The sequence below is a fragment of the Antechinus flavipes genome, chromosome 1 (genome assembly GCF_016432865.1).
Source record: "Antechinus flavipes isolate AdamAnt ecotype Samford, QLD, Australia chromosome 1, AdamAnt_v2, whole genome shotgun sequence".
Lineage (NCBI taxonomy): Eukaryota > Metazoa > Chordata > Mammalia > Dasyuromorphia > Dasyuridae > Antechinus > Antechinus flavipes.
In genome coordinates, this window is record NC_067398.1 from 655,441,968 (window position 1) to 655,462,535 (window position 20,568).

At 49.1% G+C, this 20,568-nt stretch overlaps 1 protein-coding gene across 2 annotated transcripts; it reads left to right on the forward strand.

Moving 5' to 3' along the window:
- Positions 1 to 1,214: 1,214 nt before the first annotated feature.
- Positions 1,215 to 20,270, forward strand: NACC1 (nucleus accumbens associated 1). 2 transcript variants are annotated; one of them, XM_051971645.1, is made up of 6 exons: positions 1,215 to 1,305; positions 13,032 to 14,061; positions 14,170 to 14,343; positions 14,940 to 15,045; positions 15,182 to 15,279; positions 15,499 to 20,270. In XM_051971645.1, exons 2-6 carry the CDS (start codon positions 13,137 to 13,139, stop codon positions 15,756 to 15,758), a joined length of 1,563 nt encoding a protein of 520 aa, XP_051827605.1. In that variant the 5' UTR covers positions 1,215 to 1,305; positions 13,032 to 13,136; the 3' UTR covers positions 15,759 to 20,270. The 2 variants fall into 2 exon arrangements, with proteins under 2 accessions (XP_051827605.1, XP_051827604.1); XM_051971644.1 differs by having other exon boundaries at positions 13,032 to 14,343.
- Positions 20,271 to 20,568: the final 298 nt, after the last annotated feature.

The window sequence follows — 20,568 nt, forward strand, 5'->3', positions numbered from 1 at the left end:
AGCATCATTTCTACATTTCATAGGGTTAGAACCCGAGGCCCATAGACATTAAAGTTGGTCCTAGAAGAGAAAATAACTAGCATTTATTAAAGTGCTTTTAAGGTTTGCAAAGTGCTTTATAGATTGTCTTGTTTGACCCTTACAAAAACCCTTGGTACTGGAAGGGGCAAAGGGAGGTAAGTTTGGCAAGTGGGAGGCTGAGTTCCCCGCTCTCTCGGTGAGGAAGTGGAGGTACAAAGCCCTCTCGCTTTCCCTAAACCTGAGCGCCCCAAGACTGCCCTCTCCGACAGGGCTCGCGCAAGGGGAGCCAGGCAAGAGGTGCCGGTGGGTCTCCCCCTTGCCCAAGTTTACTTTGCTCTAGGAGGACTTGCCTGCCGAAGTCCCAGCGTGTCCTCTCATTTTATCCGGCCCCTAGTTTTTCCTCCATTTTACAGAAGATGAGACTTAAGCGCAGAGCAGGCTGGCGCCTCTCGTTGTGACTGAAGCCCCGAGCCGGAAAACACTTTCCCCCAAAGAGGAGTGCATGGGGATTGGCCGTTCCTATCTGCCCTCAGAGATGATTCCTCTGACTGGACGCTTAGGGGGCAGAGGGGTACAGGGAGTAATGTCCCATCCTTTCCCCGAAAATCCTTCTTCATCGATAATGCCCGTTCCCCTTCCCCTTCCAAGAATTCGGAGGTACAGAACTTGGAAAAGTCGAGAGTTAACTCGCGGTAGTTCCCAAAGCTTGTCCCACCCCCTATCACCTTCCCTTCCCCCCTCCCCCACAGGCGGAGGGAGAAAGGGAGGGGGCAGGAGCGCTGGAATTCTCGGCGCTCAGCTGCTTAGGTCTCCCCCGAGCGCTGGTTGGGCGGGAGAAGGGGGCGGGAAGAGAGGGGAACGTTCGGCCCATCTTGGTATCGCATCCGCCGTCTCAGCGGCGGCCGTTTTTTGGGGTGGCTTTTTTTTTTTTTTTTTTTTTTGGGCCGTTGCCGCCGCGGCGATCGTGCGCTCTGGGCTCCGCTGAGGCGGCCTGGGCCGACAATGAATGGCCGCCGCGGCTGCCGCTGCTGCTTCTGCTGCTGAGGAGGAGGAGACGGAGGAGGAGGAGGAGGAGACCCGGACCGGGACCGAGCCCGAGGCAGCGGCGGCCGCTGTGGGGGCTGAGGCGAGGTCGCGAGACGGGCACGGGCCCGTGGCCCCAGAGCCGGGGAGCCGAGAGAGGCCGGCGCAGGGCCCGGCCCAGCATATCGCAGCCCAGCCCGGCCCGTCCCGAGCCGGCGCAGCACCGCTGGCCACCCCGGCCCCGGCCCCGGCTCCGGACAGGTGAGCGAATGAATGAGCGAGCACGGCACCAAGTCCTGGCCCCAGCCTCGGCCCCAGACCTCGGCCGGGGCCCCGACCCCGGACCTCGACCCAGACCCCGACCCCGGCCCTTGCCTCATTCTGACCCCAGACCCTCAGACCCTAACCCGTCCCAGCGGGTCCGGTGCCCAACTTTCGTCTCCCGTTCACGACCCGGTCCCGGCCCCCACTTAGCCCTGCTCCATCTCGGGCCATCCCTTGTCCCCCTCCTCCGACCTAGTTCTCCAGGTAAACCCGCCTTCCCAAGGAGCCCCAGCTCCTCTCCCTGCCCCCTTCCTGGACCCTCCATCCCCAGGGACTTAGGGTGACTCCCTCCTCCCTCTTGGATTGACCACCCCTTTGCTAGTCTAGTGTTTGCAGCTCTCTCCCCTCCCCCCTTTAGCCATCTCCCTTCGAAAATCCTTTCCCCGACTCCCCCTTTCTTCCCTGGAGCTTGGGGGAGGGGCTGGCCCTGGAGTCCCCTCTTTCTAGCCCCAGGTCTTTTCCCTTCCTCCCCGACACTTCCCTACCCTGCCTTCTGGCAAATGGGATGTGATAGGTGGAGGTACCTGGCCGGCTGTGTCCCCAGGTATCCCCTGGACCCTCCCCATCCTCGGCAGCTCCACCCCTCCCAAAGCTGGCGAGGCCGGGTAATCTTGGGCAGCCCCCCTTCCTGTTCCCTTCCCCCTCCCCCCCAGCAGAGGAGGAGGCCTGGAGATTCCGTCCCTTCTCCTCCCTCTCCTTTCTTCCTCGGTACTCTCCTCCCCCTCTGACAAACAAGGTTCCAGGGAGGGGCCTGGTAAAGCAAACTTCACAGCCTTCCTGGAGGAGGGGGGGGGGTCACCCCGGTGATCCCTCTTTCCCTTCCCCTCTGGGAGTTGCTGGGCAGCTGTGTTTGTGGAGGGGAGGGGTGGGGGCAATCTAGGCCATGTGCTTCCAGAGATGGCTGGGAGGCCTTCTAGGCACTGGAGACTTCTTCCCCCGATTGTTTGCAGCCTTTGGGGTGGGGGAGAGCCTAGAATGTCCTGAGGGGTGGATGGTGGTGGTGGAGATGACAAGGCAGGAATATCCCTGATAGAAATGAAAAGCACTTGGAATCCGGGGGCAGGGCATTGGGGCAGGCTTTTTGCCCACCTCTGCTTCCTCCTCCACTCCCCTTCCCAGGTGTAGCCTCTTCTCTCTGCCCTTCCCGCTTCCTGCCTGGCTGCTGAGTCTGGCTCGGGCTTTGCTAGCTCTCAGCTGTGTTTCTGTGCCTTGCCGGGTGCCGGCTGGTTGGGTGGGTGGCATGTGGGCAGCTTTAGAAACAGCCTGGAACACCTAAGGAAGGCATTTTGTTTTCTGAGGGGGTGGCCCCAGGGTGGTTGTCCCTCCCCTTCTCAGCCCCCACCCAATAGAAAAGGTTCCTGGGAGGGCCTGCCTGGTCTCCCCGCCAAGGAGCGCCAGTTTGTCCCTCCTGCCTGCCTCGGGATTGGAGGGCTGGAGGGCAGTTGCTTGGGCATCTTTTGCCCAGTGTCAGGGCCTTCAGTTTCATTCAGCAAACCTTCAGCATGTTCTGGTGCTTTGCAGTTCCTTCCTCAGCTCGGATTTCTCGGAGTTTTCTGTTTTTTTGCTTGTTGGGGCAGGGGGAGGGGGGTGTGTGTAGATTTGCTTGCCCTTGCAGCCTAAGCTTCAGTCTTTTCCATGGAAACCGCAGGATAAGAAATGGGGAGAGGGATGTATTGTTTAGTTATGAGGAGTGGTGGCTGATTCCCGCCCAGTAGAGTGAGTCTGTGTCCGGGGGAGACAGTCTCGCCTCAAGCAGCAGAGGGTCACCCTCTGAAACTGGCCGAGGGCTTCCTGTATGGGCTGTGTTATCTGCCCTGCTGAGAGTCTCTCCTAACTGGCCTGGGGCTGACTCTCAGCTAGGGCCCACTCGGAGCGTCATCAACCTTGGGCTGATTCTGGTTACCTTGAGGAGCAGTGATTGGATTTATTCTTGACCCTTGGAGCAAAGCTGGAAGTACTGCGTGGTATGATCGGAAGGGTAGATTGATGTTTGATATAAGGAAAAATGCAGGGATTAGAGAATACAAAAATTGTCCCGACTTGCAATGGGCTGCTAGGAGCTATTGAGTTTTCCTCTTAACTGGAGAACTGTCTTGGTGTTGGAGGGAAGCATTATAGAAGAAATTCCACCTCATAGCTCCATTTTAACAGAGATCATGGGATACTGTGTCCCCTTTCCCTTTCTGCCTTCTTTAGTGATTCAGGGTGCTAAGTTTTCTTCTTCCCTGTACAGCTTCCTTGGAATGAAGCTAGCCAGTTTTGTATCATGGCTTGAAGACAGGGAAATCACCACTGGCATGTTTTCCAAGACCCAGTGAGCTCGCCCAGATCCCACCAAATTACATTTGCTGTGTAAGAAATGGGGATGACCAAGGAGTAAGAAGACTGGATCCTTTCCCTAAAGGAAAGTTTTCCAAGTACTTTTAATTTCTGTGCCTTCTCATCTCCATCAGCACCATCTAAGGAGTTCACAGACTAGGGCCATGGAATACATAGAAAACATGCAAGGCTTTCTCTGATCAGTGAGTGTTTTGTAGTGGATCTCTGGGCCATGCAGATATGCGGCCGAAGGGTTGCAAAGGCGAGGGGAAGGAGCTCTATTCCCTAGATCTTAGAAGGAAGCAGAAAAGTATGTTTCTCTTGAGAAGCAGCCGAGTCTCATCTCCACTGCATAGGCTCAGGCAGGGTCACTTGACCATAGTTTGTCCTTTGGTTTGTGAAGCCATAGCCTTCCAAAGATTACTCACCTTGGGCTTGTGCTTGGGTGGGGGTGGGAGGGTCTGTCAGGAAGCAGAGCAGGGTCTACTTAGAAGCCTTTCAGCTGAGAGTAAAGGTGCCATCCTGGGAATCTAATTGTCCTGGGAAGAGAGAAGAGGTCCAAAGAGAAGGCTTCTCTGCCTTCTCTTGACCCAAAGAAACCTGAAAAGCCCAAGAGCCCCTTGAGTGATTGGAACTTTTTTCTTTTTCTTTTTTTTTTTTGTCTCCAAGTTCTGGTTTTTGTAAGAAGCTGTAGCCTGAGGAAATGTGGGGATCGGGTTTAGTGTATGTGTTTGTGTTTATGTTTGCTTCTGGAAGAGATCCATCAGCACCTGGGCTTTTGTACTTATGGCCATTCTGCCTCAGGTTAAAAGACTAATGAATTTACTTGGTTAGGGATAATTCATTCAGAACTTTAGTCATCCATTGGGTTTTTCTTTTAGTTGTTTCCTAGTTCCTCCTTTGGCTGATGATCTTTTCAGGCTGTTATCCAGAAAGGAGCTTTGGAAGCCCCAAGGCCTGAGCAAAATGCCAGGTTGGGCCAGTTCTTCCAGGTTTAATGAAAGGTTAGAACCCTTTCTCCCCGAACCGCCCCCCCCCCCCAAAAAAAAAAATATATATATATATATAATTGTTGGAAACTTATGCCCAGCATTCTCTACATGATGATCAGCCAAGTGACCTGTTTTTGGAGACTCTCCTGAGACCTCTTTTCCCGTTGAGGAACAACTGTAATTTCTCTTTAGCCTCATCTTGTTTCTGGGCTAGGATGATCTAGTCCCTTCTAGGAGGTGAGGAATTGTTCTTTTCACTGCCAGGGAGTTGCTGGAGCCTGGGGCTATGGTGGCCTCTCTAGGACCTCAGAGTCTCTGCTTAGGGTCACCCTCTACCTTTATGTAGAGGAGCAATGGAGGCAGAGATTTTTAAAGATGTTATGTCTGGGGGGAAGAGGGACTATGTCTGAAGTTGTGATAACAATGATTGTCAATCAACAAAAACAATTTTAAGTGTCTGATGCTTTCAACCATATTAGGCTGGCTTTCCTCACACAACTTAAAAATTAGTAGAGAGAACATATGAAAGCACAGATAGCTCAGATATTTACATTACCACATAGGTGCCCAAGAGAGATGCAAAGCAAAATGAGATTAGAGAGGAAAGGTGATCACACTGGGCAGAAAGAAAAGAATTCACAGAGAAAATGATATTTGAGTTTTTTTTAATGGAAATCAAGAATGCAAAGAAAGTGGGAAGCTACAGCATTTCATGTGTAAGGGGCAGTGTAAATGAAGGCCAGACTCGGAGGGCAGGGTGTGTTTTGGGTGGGAGTTCCTGTATTTGGCCTGTATACTAAACGGAATGTTTGGAGAATTTGAAAAGTGGGTGGTGTCAGATTGTAGAGGGTTTGAATGACAAGGGCAAAGTCGTTTGATTTTAATCCTCTCTTAGATGTATATAGTATGTTATTGCTTACTGAGTGCTTAGTTATCCTGCTGGAGAAGAGAGGCAAGTATGTTTGTTTCCATTTTATAGATAAGGAAAAGGAGACTCAGAGAATGGCTTGCTCAGCAGCATACAGTTTGACTGTGACAGTTTGCATCACATTCTTAATTCAGCATTCCTATTTCCCCCTTTTCCCTGTGTTGTGATGCCTCCTAAAGAATCTAATCTTTCCCTTCCTGCTTCATTCTCCCCTGTAGATGAATGTTACGCTTTTGGGCAGGTCTGTGTGGAGTTGCCTTGGGGAGTCTGAGTAGAGATAGAATCAGACACCCTGTGAAGCAGCCAGGCAATAGAGTGAATGGAGTCCTAGACATGAAGTCGTGCAGACTTGAGTTCAAATTCATCCTCAGGTCTTACTAGCTGTATGACCTTGGCTAGCTGGACTTCTGCTTCATTTCCTTGACTTGTAAAATAAGAATAATGAAAACACTTGCTTCTCTATATTGTTGTTAGGATCAAGTGAGATAATATTGGTAAAGTGCTTAACTTAGTGCCTGGGACTTAGTAGGTCCTTAATAAATCCTCCCTCCTTCCCAACCTTCTTTTTTTTTAAGGGTGACTAAGTCTCCCCATTTAATGGGAAAGCAGTGGAGGCTTCTTCAGTACTTTGCACAATGATGTACAGCTAGTGAATGGCAGAGTTTGGAGTAGCAGGCCCTCCTCGAGCTGTGCTCTGTGGACCTGAGCCATGTGAGTTTCTGTCTCTTAGGGAATCACAGTAGATGAAAGTTGAAAACTTAAACACTTACATTGGTGCTAGGTAGAAGAGATACAAATACAAAAGCCCTTCACCTTCTAGGACCCCATTGTTCTAATGACCCAGACTACACTTACAGGCATGGAGTTCTAGGAACTTTCAAGGGTGGTGACTGGATCGATGTTCATTGACATACCCTTTCTGAAGTCAGTGATGATGTTGATTTGTGAGGCAGAGGCAGAAAATCCGTAAATGGAAGTTCAGATTAAGGTTTTGAAATACGGAATAAGGGGCAATCAGAGGTTTTTTTTGGGGGGGGCTACCTCTCTGGGAGTGTCCAGAGAAGGTGGGTGTGATAAAGGGAAAGCCTTCATGGCTTTCCCATGAAGGAAGGAAAAGATTTGAATTGGAGTGCTTTGGGGAGGTGACTTTGGAGGGCAATTAAGTGGCAGGCTGTTGTGGGATCCCAAGGGGAGGTGAGGATAGGTTAGACTGAAGGGATACTCCTGTGATGGTGAGAGAAGAGGTGTCTGTCCATTGGTCTCTGCTCTTTTATTGGATTTGTAAGCTCCAAGGTGGTGGGGACCACAGAGTTGTGGTTATGTTTGTCACTGCAACAAGGGAGCACTACCTAGGGCCTGGCATAGAGAAGCTGTTATTTGAATTTATTCCCAGACACTTTGTGAAGAGAGAATGATCAGGTTTTGGGAACAGCTTGAATGTCTTGGATGCTAGGGTGCAGGCAGGGGAAGACTAAGGTGACTAATATTTCCATCCAACCTGGAAAATGATTCCATTAATAGACACAGGAAGTTGGGAAAGGGAACTGAGAGTTCTTTTTTCTTCAACAGTTTGCTTTTATCCCATTGAGATAATTCTTTGGTTTTATAACCATTTTAGCTAGAAGTGGTCTTAAGGATCATCTAATATGACATCCTTATTTAATAAATGAGGACATTAAGACCCAGAGAGGTCTCTGTCATAAAATAGAAGAGCTGTATTCAAACCACTTTGGTAAGTGGTGGGGCCATGTCCAGGAAGAGCTTGGATCACAGAAGGGCTCAGAGGAGGGAGGAGAGCCCTGGACAGTAGAGAAGTTGAGGAATACTTGAGCTGCTTTTGAATGGGGTGGGGTGAAGTAAGAGGGTGGTGGATTTGGAGATAAAGAAGAATATTCCAAGCAAAGGGAAGACAAGGAGGAAAGTGCCAGAGATCAGTGTGTGTGAGTGGAGACTAGTTTTACTGGAGAAGGAAAAAGAACAGTTGGTGATTGGTGGTATGTGGGGACCTTGGAAAAGAGAAGAAACCAGTTTGATTTCTGACTTTTGAGCTTGGACAAATAGGAGAGTGGTGGGGACTGTTGACAGACATGCAAAGGTATTCAGTTTCACATGGCTACCAATTGTCTACAGGATCAAGTTAAAATGACTTCGCCTGCTGTTCAAAGTCATCTGTAATTGGCTTATCCTACAGACAGCAGGGAGCCACTGAATGATTCTTAGTGGGTAAAGTGGCGTGATCAGAGCTATCTGTGCTTTAGATTGATTTGTCTGGCAGTTAGTGGAGGGTGGATGGAGGAGACCCTGGACAGAGACATTTGTTTAGGAGGTTGTGATAACGAGGCAAAGGCCATGGGGTCATGGATATGTTTGGTAGCATTGGGAGCAAAATGGCAAGAACAGATGTAAGAGGCAGTGAAGGAAAAGTTAATAGATGTGGAGAGAGAGGAAAAGTGCTGCTGCCATGATTGGTAGGAATGAAATTGCGAAAAGGAAATAGTTTGGAAAGGAAGATGTACGTATGGGTATGTCCTTTTCTGAGGTAATGGCAAAAGAGGTAGCTAATGAGAAGCACAGAGCTGTCTAGCACCTCTGAAATCCTTTGTCTGTCTTGGAATAGGGTGATACTTAGCCTACAACATTCCCAACACATGGGTGCCAAGTCTTCACTTGAAAGCCTCTGATAAGTGGGAACCCTGTTCTACTTTTACATCGCTTTAATTGATAGGATGTTTTTCCTTCCATCCAATTTATTATGTTGACTGAATGAAAAAGCTTTTATTAAGTGCTTATTCTTTGCAAATTGAGATAAAAGAGAAAAGACTGGGTCCCTTTTCTTAGAGCTTAGATGGAGGGAGAGGAAGCCAGCCCACAGAGACACATAAGAAACATGAGGTTTGAACATGCTCTTGTTCAAAGTGGAAGTCGTAATCTTTCCCCACGAATTCTCCCTTTTCCCTAACTTTCTTATTACTGTTGAACACTGCTATCCTTGCAGTTCCTTCTACTCACAACCTAGGGATCACCCTAGACTCCTCAGTTCTCTTACCCCAAATCCAATTTGTTGTCAAGTCTGCCTTCTGTCGTGTCCACCCCTTTCTCTCCTGGGACTGCCATAACAGTGATGTAGGCTCTTGTCACCTGCAGCCTGGGTTAGTACATAGGCTGCTGGATGGTCTGCATGCCTCTAGTCCATTACCTACTCCACTGTTCATTGATCTTTAATCTAAATCATAGGTCTGGTCAGATCAGTAAGCTTTAGTGGTTCCTTGTTAGCTCCAGAGTCAAATGTAAATTGCTGTTTGGCTTTTAAAGCCATTCATAACCTGACCCCTTCCATTCTTAAATCTTAATTCCCTCCCCACACTTGGATTCACTACTGTGGCTTCCTTGCTGTTCTTGAACAAGATGCTGCGTCTCCTGAATGGACATCTCTTTGACCTGGAATTCTCCCTCTTCTGCCTTCCTTGACTCCTTCAAGACTTGCTCAGTGGCCACCTTCTGTAGGAAACTTTCCTAGTCCTCCTAATTGTTAGTGGCAGCCTTCTGAGATTATCTCCAATTTCCCTGTTGAGATCTAGATTAGTTAAGCGCAATAATGGATGGAGCTGGGCCCTGGAGTCAGGAAGATCTGAATTCCTATGTGGCCTCAGACACTTAACTGGGCAAGTATCTGGGTTTCTAAATGCTCTCTGAGCATATCTCTTAACCCTTGTTTGCCTCTCTATCCCCATCAGTAAAATGGGAATAATTAAAGCACCTATTAAACCGTCCAGGATTATTTTGAGGATCAAATGACATAATAATTGTAAAGTTTTAGCATAGTGCCTGGTACATAATAGTGCTGTATAAATGTTAGCTATAATAATATATAATAATAATAATAAATAATATATCTGATTTGTATATAGTTTGTGTAGTCTCTCTCTCCCTTAGACTGAATTCCTACAAAGCAGGGGCTGGAACTTTTTTGTTTGTTTGTTTCTTTTGGTTTTTGTCCTTTTCCTTGGGCTCAGTGTATAGTGTCTGGCACATAATAAAATACTTAATAAATAATGCTTCTTGACTTAAATGAGGAAGACACACAAGAATAAGATCCAACCATATAGGTGCTAAGAGAAAGAGGAGCTCACTTTGGAATAGAGTAGCTGGGCAATTCTTGAATTGATCCTCAAGGTTCTGACCCCAGAGACAAGAGACATTTTTATAAAATACAAAGGAATTCCAAAACCACAAATATGAGAGATGATTTCCAGAAAGTTTTTTTTTTTTTTTAAACCTAGACAGGATAACAGAAAGTAACACCATGGAATTCTTATTAAATTGCTCAGAAAAGTGATAGAGAATGGGTGTCATGCTTTTCCAAGTCCATCAAAATGGTTATAACACATGCCAGCACAGAATGAGAAGGCCCAGTCAAGTCAGGGAGGCAGCACAAAAAAGCAAGATGACCCCACATTAGAGGAGCGGTACAGGAGGTGATTCCAGAGGGCTACAGAGGAATCCTAGCTGACAGGATTTGGGCTAGGAGCTAGATTGTAGACCTTAAGAGTTAGGAGGGAAGAACCGGCTCTCTTTTTAGATGGATGAGTGGGGCCAGAAAGATTTCAGTGACTTTGTCCAAAATCCCATAAGGAGTAAGGAACAGATTGGTGCTTTTTGAAACCAGGTCCTCTGACTCCAAATTTAATGATCTTTCCAATTTCAAAAGTGATCATTGTTGGTAACTGATTTGAGAAACTGGAAATTGTGGGGCACTATGGGTCCAGAATTTTGCATGCATTATAAAACTGGATCTCTGGATTGGCTGGACTTTTTGACAGTAGCAGTAGAGAGAGAGAGACATTAGTCATCAAAGGTGGCAGGGTTAAATGAGGGTTTTTGAAGGATTAGAGTGCTAGAGGGAAATAGAAAGCTTTCCTTTCTTATTAGAAAGGACAGTCAAGGAAAGAGATTGTATCTGTTTCTGTTGCTTCAAGGAAGGAGAGTTGTAGGTTCAAGATGTATTCAGAGTCACAGTGGTTTCTATGTATTCATTTTGTTTATGCTATAGGATGGTTTTGTCCTGCCCTCAAGAATAGTGGTTGCAACAAAGACCATCACCCCCTGGGTTCTGTGGAGCTGAAATTGGGAAGGACATCAGGCCAAAAGAAGATCCTAGAGGCGCAGTGCTACCCCCACCCCAAAACAAAACCAAAAAACCCCCATTCTCAAATAGCTAGCCCCTAGGGAACATGGGTCAGGAATATCAGACTAGGAAGACTTGCTTTGGGTGGCAAAAGAGGGGTGTTCGAAGGCATACCTGGAAGAATGCGAGGTACCACTATCCTGGTGAGGTTCCGGGGCCTGTGTCATGTTGGGGGCAGAGGGGACTCTAGAGCACTGGAGCTGCTTTAGGAGGGAATTGAGGGCTAGCTTTCCAGTAGAAACCTCCCTTGCCTTCCCTAAACACACACCCTCCTCCCTTCCCCCAGTCAGAGGGCTAATGGAGAGAGGATTATGATGAGCTCATTCCAACAATGATGCTAAATTGTAGTGAGAGGTTTGTAGTTCAGGTTCCAAAGCTCAGTCTTTCATGGACTACGAGTGTCTCGTGTTTTGGAAAGATCTCTGGATGTAGAATCTAAGAGGGACTTTGGGTAAGTTGTGGGAGACCTAAGAGCCTCCCCTCACTATTGCTTATCTGGAAAATGGAAATAAGAATTACACTCTCAACCTCTACTGGGTTGTTGTGGGGGGAAATGCTTTTTACATGTGAAAATGTTAATAGAATTTAGAGATACTATGTATTATTATTGCTTTCCCTATCTCTCTCCCTTTCCATCAGCCTTTAATACTTCCTGTATTACTTGTAGAATTCTCTATCTGGAGCCTGAGAAAGGAATGAATAGGGTGGGTGGGGGTCTAGGTAGCATTGCTAATGTCCAAGATGACTGCTTGACTTCCTTTGAAGGTCAGCCAGTCTGGGAAAGTGACTCTGGAGAAATAGATTGGGGTGGGGGAGGTGCAGACTGAGTCTTTGAACCCATAAAGTCCCATACCCTTCTCCTTAAGCATCAGCACTCCCCATACTGAGGCTCCTAGAAGAAGTGGGGAAGTCAGCAAAAGTCACATAGGGACCTAAGCCGGATACATTTCTGGTTTCTTTTCTCTAGTCAATTAGGTCTCCATAGCCCATAAAACTGCTTTCTAATTAACCAAGTATGAAGGGTTATATATGCTTGATTAGCAGAGCAATTTGCTATAATTTCTCCCCCAAGAATTGCTAATTGAATTTTTTAAAAGCCCCTTGGAGGCTGAGACTCCCCTCCTTTGCCCAGCCCATAGCCCCAGGTGTTTCCAGGCTAGTTGGGTGATGAGATTGTCTTCAAAATCAATGTGAATCAAATGAGATGATGTATGTAAGTGCTTTGATTTAAAGTGCTACGTAAATGTCAGTTCTTGTATCATTCCTTCTAACCAACTCTTGTTGCCTCCTTAGTTTTCCCCATCCCCTTCTCTGTATCATACATGAACCCTGGCTCTTGCCCTCCTCCATCTTTGGGGACAACTGGCATCTCCTGCATAAGGGTGGTTATTATCTGGGTCTGTCCATAGGCCACTTTTCTTCTAAGTGGAACACGTCACTCACCAAAGTCATGGTGAGGAAACTAGAGACCTGGGGTCCAGAACCAACCTACAGATTACAATGTGTATTCTTGAGCAAGGCCCTTCTGGGGCCTTAATTTCTTTCTCTGTAAAATGAAGAGATTTGGCTTAGATCAGACCAAAGGCTCTTAACCTTTTTTTGTGTCCTTGACTCTTCTAAGAATCTCCTGGGGTCTATGGACTCCTTAGAGTAAGATCTTTTAAATGCATAAAAATATATTGATTACAAAGAAAAACAATTATAATCTAATTATCATAATATATATTTTTAAAGTAGCCCCCCAAGTTAAGAACCCTGTGGTACAGATGATCCCCAGGGTTTTTTTCCTACCTTAATATTTTAGCATTCTAAGAGTTGGTAGACCAGGCTTGATGTGGCCCACAATCCCTTTGGGAAATCTGGGCCTTTGGGACTCAGAGAGCAGAGGAACAGTATAGTCCAGAGACTTGGTTTACCAAGGGCATAGCTTTCCACATGGACCATTTTGGGGACCTATCAGGCCTCATATTTCCTCTCATTATGGAAAGTCCTTCTCCGGTAGCAGTGGCAGCTCAGCTTTGGAAAGGTGGAGAGGGAGGGCCCATGACCTCCCCCCAACAGTGGGATTAGTTTGATATCCATGGTCTCTCCTATGTAGGCCTTCCACTCTCCTGTGATCCCTCCTTTCTTGTTCAAGCATATCTTTTAATGCCTGGGCCTGGATACTGGGGGCCAGGATCCCTAGGTTCCAGGCCTGTTTTTCCACTTGGTGCCTCAGCTTCTCCCTCTTGTCATCCAGGGAGGTTCGCCCCTGAGCTTTGCTCAGACTCATTGTGTGAGGACTTTGACATCCTGGGTGGAGGGAAGGGGGGCTTCCCCCATCCCTCCTCAAGCTGCTACCATCATGGCTCAGACCCTGCAGATGGAGATCCCCAACTTTGGCAACAGTATCCTGGAATGCTTGAATGAGCAGAGGCTGCAGGGTCTCTACTGCGATGTATCAGTGGTGGTAAAAGGCCATGCTTTCAAGGCCCACCGTGCTGTCCTGGCTGCCAGCAGCTCCTACTTCCGGGACCTTTTCAACAGCAGTAAGAGCGCAGTGGTGGAGCTGCCCGCCGCTGTGCAGCCCCAGTCCTTCCAACAGATCCTTAGCTTCTGCTACACTGGCCGCCTCAGCATGAATGTGGGTGACCAGTTCCTCCTCATGTACACTGCTGGCTTCCTCCAGATCCAGGAGATCATGGAGAAGGGCACAGAATTTTTCCTCAAGGTGAGCTCACCCAGCTGTGACTCGCAGGGCCTCCATGTTGAGGAAACACCCTCGTCAGAGCCTCAGAGTCCCGTAGCCCAGACCTCCAGCTGGCCAGCTTGCAGTGCCCCACTTCCCCTTGTCTCTCGAGTTAAGACTGAGCAGCAAGAGTCAGACTCAGTTCAATGCACGCCTGTAGCCAAGCGGCTATGGGACAGTGGCCAGAAAGAGGGTGGTAGCAATGGCAGCCGCAAAATGGCCAAGTTCTCCAGCCCAGACTTAGGAGGGAACCGATCCCAGCAGCCGCAACCCCTAGCACAGCAGCCTCAGCAGCAGCAGGTGCCCCAGGGCATGGCACCCGCCCCAGTGCCAGCAGGGGCAGCAGGGATGGGGAGCGGGCCCAGCACATCAGAACGGACCAGTCCTGGGACATCCAGCGCCTACACTAGTGATAGCCCCAGTTCCTACCATAATGAAGAGGATGAGGAGGAGGATGCAGGGGAGGAGGGCTCTGATGAGCAGTACCGCCAGATCTGCAACATGTATACGATGTACAGCATGATGAATGTAGGCCAGACAGGTGAGCGGGCGAGCCCCCTGGGGCGGGGGAGGGAGGGGCTTAGCCCCGGGGAGGCCCTACAGCCCCCATCGGCACTCCCCTCCCCTCCCCTCCCCACTCTCTCCCCAGCTGAAAAGGTGGAGGCCCTGCCGGAGCAAGTGGCCTCTGAGTCCCGCAACCGAATCCGGGTGCGGCAAGACCTGGCCTCTCTGCCAGCCGAGCTCATCAACCAGATTGGCAATCGATGCCATCCAAAGCTCTACGACGAGGGTGACCCTGCTGAGAAGCTGGAGCTTGTAACAGGTGGGCCCGGGAGTCTGCGAGGGCCTGCCTGCTGTGTGTTCAGTCCCTGGGGTGGGGGTGGGGGGTAGAAGGCTGAAGGAGGCCGCCGGGGCTCCTGATCCTGAGGTCATGGTTTATTTGGAGAGAGGACTTATGCTGTGAAAAATCATTTGAGTGGTAAAGGAGTGAAATGTGGGCAAGTGCTCAGAACTTTCTTGCGGCAAGTGATCGGGGAGGGAGGGGGTGGTGGCTGGAAGGGTCAGACTAGAGTAAGTGGGACTTGAGCAGGGCCTTTAAGATAAGAAAGATAGGAGCTGGGAGTCTTTCCAGGCTAAGGGAACCAGCTAGACTAGGTGGGAATCTTTGAGGAGGAGCTTGACTGGCTTTGATGTTTCCTGAAAGCTCTTTCCAATCCTGGTTACTTCTTCCAACTTCTTCTGGTTATCTTGGCCCCTTGACTCTAATGTGCCCAAGTTCCTCCCTGGGTCAGAGGGCCTGCGGTGGGTGGGGTTAAGGGAGCTAACCCTTTGTGGGTTGGCTGCTGGTCTAAAGGGATGAACCTCTGGGTGTCGGCCTGGCCTTTCCTCAGCATGCGGGTCTTCCCCCTCCCCTCCCAGGCACCAATGTGTACATCACAAGGGCACAGCTCATGAACTGTCACGTCAGTGCGGGCACGAGACACAAAGTCCTCCTTCGTCGGCTCCTGGCCTCCTTTTTTGACAGGTGAGGCCCGGTCTTCCCCCCATGCCTTCTGTGTGTCTGCAGTTGTGGGATCTAGCCCGAGGGCCCCTGAAATTCAGCGTCCCTTAGTCCCTGGCCGCCCCGCCGAGCTGAGCTCTGATCCCACTTCTCCCTCCAGGAACACTCTGGCCAACAGTTGTGGCACAGGCATCCGATCTTCCACCAATGACCCTACCCGAAAACCCTTGGACAGCCGGGTCCTCCATGCTGTCAAGTGTAAGGACGTGGGGCACGGTGGGGAGGGAAGGCGCCCAGGGCTCGGGAAGCACAGAGCCAGTCCCCTGGAGGGACGCGGGGCTGGCGCCGCTGCGCTCGCCCACTGAGAAATAGCCTGCGTGCCGTTCTAGTGCTTAGCATGTTTTGTGTGAGAGGAAGAGAGAACGAGCCGTGGTTCTTAAGGCTTCCTTCCCTCTTCTCCCTTCGTCTCTCCCCAAGTCTACTGCCAGAACTTCGCCCCGAACTTTAAGGAGAGCGAGATGAACGCCATCGCAGCGGACATGTGCACCAATGCCCGAAGGGTGGTGCGTAAGAGCTGGATCCCCAAGCTGAAGCTCCTCATGGCTGAGGGCGATACGTACACGACCTTCATCAATGACACAGGCAAGATGGAGCCCGACATGATGGGTGTGGAGCACGGCTTTGAGACGGCCAGCCATGATGGGGATGCTGGGCCCTCAGCCGAAGCCCTCCAATAACCCTTCCCCCCCTCTCTGCCCTGTCTGACCTAGCCTTTCCTGGCTTGTACTCCTCCTCCTCTTTCCCCAGTTGCAGGCTGCCCTTTGGCAAGGGGTTCCCTCTGCCTTTCATTTTGGACTTTGTTTATTCTTTGGTTAACATCCCCTCCTGTCCTTGGTCCAGTTTGCCAGAGTGGACGCGTGATCACTGCACGATGCTGTCTGTCCCACCCCTTCCCTCCTCCCCCCAACAGCACCACTTCTTTCCCATGGAGCACATAGCACCAAGGAGCAGAAATCCAGGTGGACTGTGTGGTCCTATGGGGTGGGTTGAAGTGGGAAATCTCTCCAGTCTCTTCCCACCCTGTTCCCCATTTCTTGAAAGGCACTAAGAGTAGGTTGGGAAAGTGTCAAACATGGTTTTGTTTCCTTTACTTTTTTTTTTAAACAAACACTCAGAATGATCTAACTATATATATATATAAAGAGAGAGAAATCTATAGACCTAGAAATAATATATATATATTATAAAAATATTTACCAGGAAAGGAAAAGCATGTTCGTCCTACAAGCAAGAGAAAATGAGTAACAAATTGCCTTTCAGTGGCAAACGCTCCCCACCCCCAAACTCCCAAGTCAGTGCCCCAGTAGTATCCTTTGGGAGTGGGTATCAGGGATTTGGACTTTCTCCCTGCCCTTCCTGAAGATTGCCCTTGGAGGCTAGACTTGGCCTCTGGCTCTCTTTATACTTTGTTCTTCCAGGCCTCCAGTCTGCATTTCTACCCTTCTTCCTCTTCCTTCATAGAGCTTCTGGCTTTTTTCATCTTCATTCTTAGTCTTTTCCAAAACATCTTCCCATCTATTTAATTTTATTATTGGGACATCCTGTGGGATGGTAAGGGCAACTGGCAGTAACGCCACTTAACAGGGAGGAAATGGAAGTGTTTCCCCCCAATTTTTGCCCCTCAAAGTGATCTGCCCAGTGTCACAGCAAGGGAGTGGCAGGGTGTGGACAAGAACAAGAAGAACAAGAACAAGTTCCCGAACTGATGGGCCAGTGATCTTTGTTCCATCAGACTCCAGCAGCCTCGGATCTTTAATTCATTTTTGTTCTTTTTGGAGAAAAGAACAGGCACTGAATCAGGAGTCTTATGTAGGAAGAGAGGAGAGAGAGAAAGACTGAGTGTGATTGTGAGTATGTGCAATCACTAGAGTAGGAATGACTTGAATGGTTTTGCTTTGGCAAAATAAGATGGAATCTGGAGTGTTTCTAGGGATAGTGGAGTAGGATTGGCAGGAAGGGGAGCAGTGAGGCTGAAGTCAGACTCCTTTATGTGTCACATGAACCTCTCCTGAGAGGTGGCGGCCCTGCGGCTCTCCTCCCTGTCCAGTCCTTTCCTCTACCTGTCCCTGAAACCCTGTGGACAGACTTAAAAAATGTAGCAAGTGTTAAGTCCTATGGAAATGTCAAGACCTATAGAATTTTCAACCAATATGACTTCCCATGATCCTCTTTTCCCCCATGTTCTTTACCTCCCAAGCCTGGAGGCTTGGTGGGCTTAGTTGTTCCTGGGGTCTTGAAAGGAGGCACCTTGAAGGTGTTGGGGAGCAGTGTGAGTAGAAATCTGTCCACATTCTATGGGCTTTGTCAATTTTTCTTTAAACTTGCCCTTCTGTCTTTTCTGGTCCTCATTTCTGCCAATCCATGGCTTTCCCTCTGAGACTCTGGCGTGTCCAGCCTGGTCAGGCCCTACTAAAGGGTTAATCCTCATTTCAATTAAGCTGATTTGTGGCTATTCCCTTTCCTTAATTAAGGATGTTTTCTAGTTTGTATATGTGAACATGGATGGGGGCGAGGGGGGCATCTTTATTTCATTTTTGTTTGCCTCCCTTCTCTCTCCCCCATCCTCAGATCCTGGGTGACCTCTCTCCCAAAGTTAGGGTGCTCCTTTAAGCCAAATCCCATACTCTTACTGAATGTCTCATTGGTTCAGAGATTTAGAGGTGGAGGGGAGGGACCTGAGAGGTCATCTGGTTTAATTGAGGCCCCCAGAAGTTACATGACTCTCCGGCAGGGCCAGGATCAGAAGCTGATTATCTTTCATGTTATTTTTTCTCCACCACTGTCTCTGCTGGGTCTGGGCACAGTACAGGTGCTCAGCTCTGAGCTACCTGCAGAGTCGCTTCTACCTCCTTCTTGGACTTCATTGGAGTGATGCCATAGGATCAGGGATGGATTGGGGGGAAGAGCACAAACTTGTTGGACCCCCTTGGAATCCTAGCTTTGTCAGTAGCTCTGTCCATTGCCACGGTGGGTGCATCCATTCTTTCTGCTCTTTAGCTAGAGTCATAAGTATTTACTTGCTGACTACAAGCCAGGAACAGGCCTATGTGCTGCAGAAAGACAAAAGGGGAAACCAAACAGTCCCTGCCCCCATGAGGAGTTTACTTTTGAATGTCAATAATTCCCAGCCTTCTCTCTGCTTTATGTTCCCTCGAAGAGGCAAAGTAAGGGCTGCCTGAGAGTCTGAATGGCTGGTACTCTCCTCTCCTCTTTGCCCAACTTGCTGGGCAGGAGTCCTCTTTGTAAATGCCCAGTGTCACCGTTTAGGATGGAGCCAGCGGTGGGGCTGGCCCCGATCTGTCTGCTTTTTCTGGATTGGGGTCGACTTGCAGGCAGTATAATAGGAGGCCTTTCCCTCTCATCTTCTGGCCCTTTTTTCTGCTTTCTAAGGACCTTACCCTGGGCCCTGTAGGACCAGGGGTAGCAGTGAGGGGAACATGCACTTTGAAGGAGCTCTGGTCCCAGGACCTCAAGACTTTGGCACAATGTACCTAGGAGAGCACCCCCCTCCCCCGCCCCACTCATTAATTGAGGATGCATTACTTTGGAAGAGGCCATTTGAGGAAAATGTTTCCCCCTTGCCAGTTTCCTGAAGCTAGCCTGTTTTGTCTGTCTGATCTTTTCTAGTCCCTCAGGATAAAACCCTTTTTAAATGACTCTACTAGCCTACTCAGTGTAAGCTAAGGGAGAGAGGGAACATGCGAATTTTTTTCCTCCAGTTGTGTACCCCACAGCACCAGAGCCCTCTTGTGTCACATTCTATATGTCCACTTCTTGGTCACTTTCCTAAGCCCCTGGAGAGGGACACTAGATCTTTCTTGCCCTAAAATACAAGCACCTTATCTGCCCTCCCATCCTTAAAACTGTCCTAATTCCCCTTCCCCAAATCTCCCAAAGCACAAGGCCCCTCAAGGTGTTCTAACTAGAGTCACCTGTGAGGTTCTGGGACCAAATTGGGGGAGGAGATAGATATCAGTAAGGAAGGGAGGCAGAGTGGGAGAGCCCCTTCTCATCTTGGTGCCTGGCGAAGGGAGGAAGGACAGTACGTGTATCCCTTATGTATTGTGTCCCCAAAATCCAGCTGTGAATTATGTAGCCTCTGGAGCTGCCTGTCATTAACGAGGGATAGGAGGGAGAGAACAGAGCATGGGGGTAGGCCAGCATTAAAATTTAAAATTGGGTTGTCTGCCAGCCACGCTTCAGCACATTCCTGCCCTGCTCCAGCTTAGGCCCTGGAGCCTTTTGTCCCAACACTATCACTAGCCGGGAGTGCTGAGATTCAGCCCCACCTAGCCTGAGCTCTCCCCCCAGTGTGATCATTATTCAGAGTGTCTACCCCACTCCCTTCTGCAACCCTTAATTGGACCCCAAGTTCCTTCCTTTAGGCTGCAGCCTCTGCTTCCCTAGGATCCTCTATTTTATACACCTGGAAGCTTGAGAGGAGGCGTCATTTAGCAATAAAGGAGGCAGCTAAAGGCGAGGGGAATATGGAGAGAAGAGACTTGTGGATTTCCAAATTCCATGGTTGTAAGCTGATGTTTGTTCCATGATCCCGAGAACCCTAGACTTGGAGCTGAAAACGACCTAGAATCACCTTGTCCAGATGCCAAAAGGTGCAGAGCCTGGAAGGGGCTTGAGGGACTGTGCTGAAGTGGGCCGGGGAGGGGGGAGGGGAGTCAGCTCCTCCCAGGAGAGCCAAAGACAAGGGTTGTGCCTTACCAAAGGGGGGCTGCCCCCTTCCTTCCCCTCCCCCCTCCCCAGGGTCCTGCTCTTCAATTTCCTTTCTCAAACATCCCTCATCTACCCCTTCCCTCCTCCCCCCATTCGCCTTTCTGCTGAGCTGCATGGCCCAGGAATGCTGGGTGCTTTCTGCTGATGCTGCAGCTGCTTCTCCACCAACCACCCTCAGAAGTCAGGCCCAGAATCAAGTTTTCCACAAAAAAAGGAAGAAAAAAGACAAAAAACAATCTCCCCAGACCCTGGGGCTGCCAGGATTTGTCTGTGTGAAGTGCCAATGACCTTGTGACCTTCAGAAAACACACACAAGGCTCCCCAGTCCCCAGCCCGCCTCACCCCCCTGTGACCCCAGTAATGAGGCTTGCACATTAACTACTGTAAAGAGGAGCAGAGCTGGAGAAATGTGAATAATGGGAATAATAATACTGAATAATAAATAATGGCATTTGTAACTCAAGTTTCCATTTATTTACTTGAGGGGGAGTAGGTATTGCCTTTATACTCATAGACCCCATGCTTCTTTCAAAAAGCATAAAGGAGACACAGCCTCAAGATACCACTTGAGTAACTTCTATTTGCCTTTTTTTGCTGAATTTTCTTCTAAAACTCCAGAAACCAGAGATAAGCTTGTAGCAATCATTTGAAAAGTTAGATTTTTATTTTAAAATTGATACTGCTAGAAAGTGCTTCAGAGCTACATGGCTTTAAGTCCTCTTGGAATCTTTTATCCAGCCTAAAGTTTGGGTACTC

Excerpts from the sequence above, each read along its gene's own strand:
- NACC1 (XM_051971644.1), top strand. The coding sequence starts at position 13,137 with ATGGCTCAGACCCTGCAGATGGAGATCCCCAACTTTGGCAACAGTATC. Across the intron at positions 15,046-15,181 it reads CTGGCCTCCTTTTTTGACAG|GAACACTCTGGCCAACAGTT; the intron begins GTGAGGCCCGGT and ends TTCTCCCTCCAG. Across the intron at positions 15,280-15,498 it reads GGTCCTCCATGCTGTCAAGT|TCTACTGCCAGAACTTCGCC; the intron begins GTAAGGACGTGG and ends TCTCTCCCCAAG.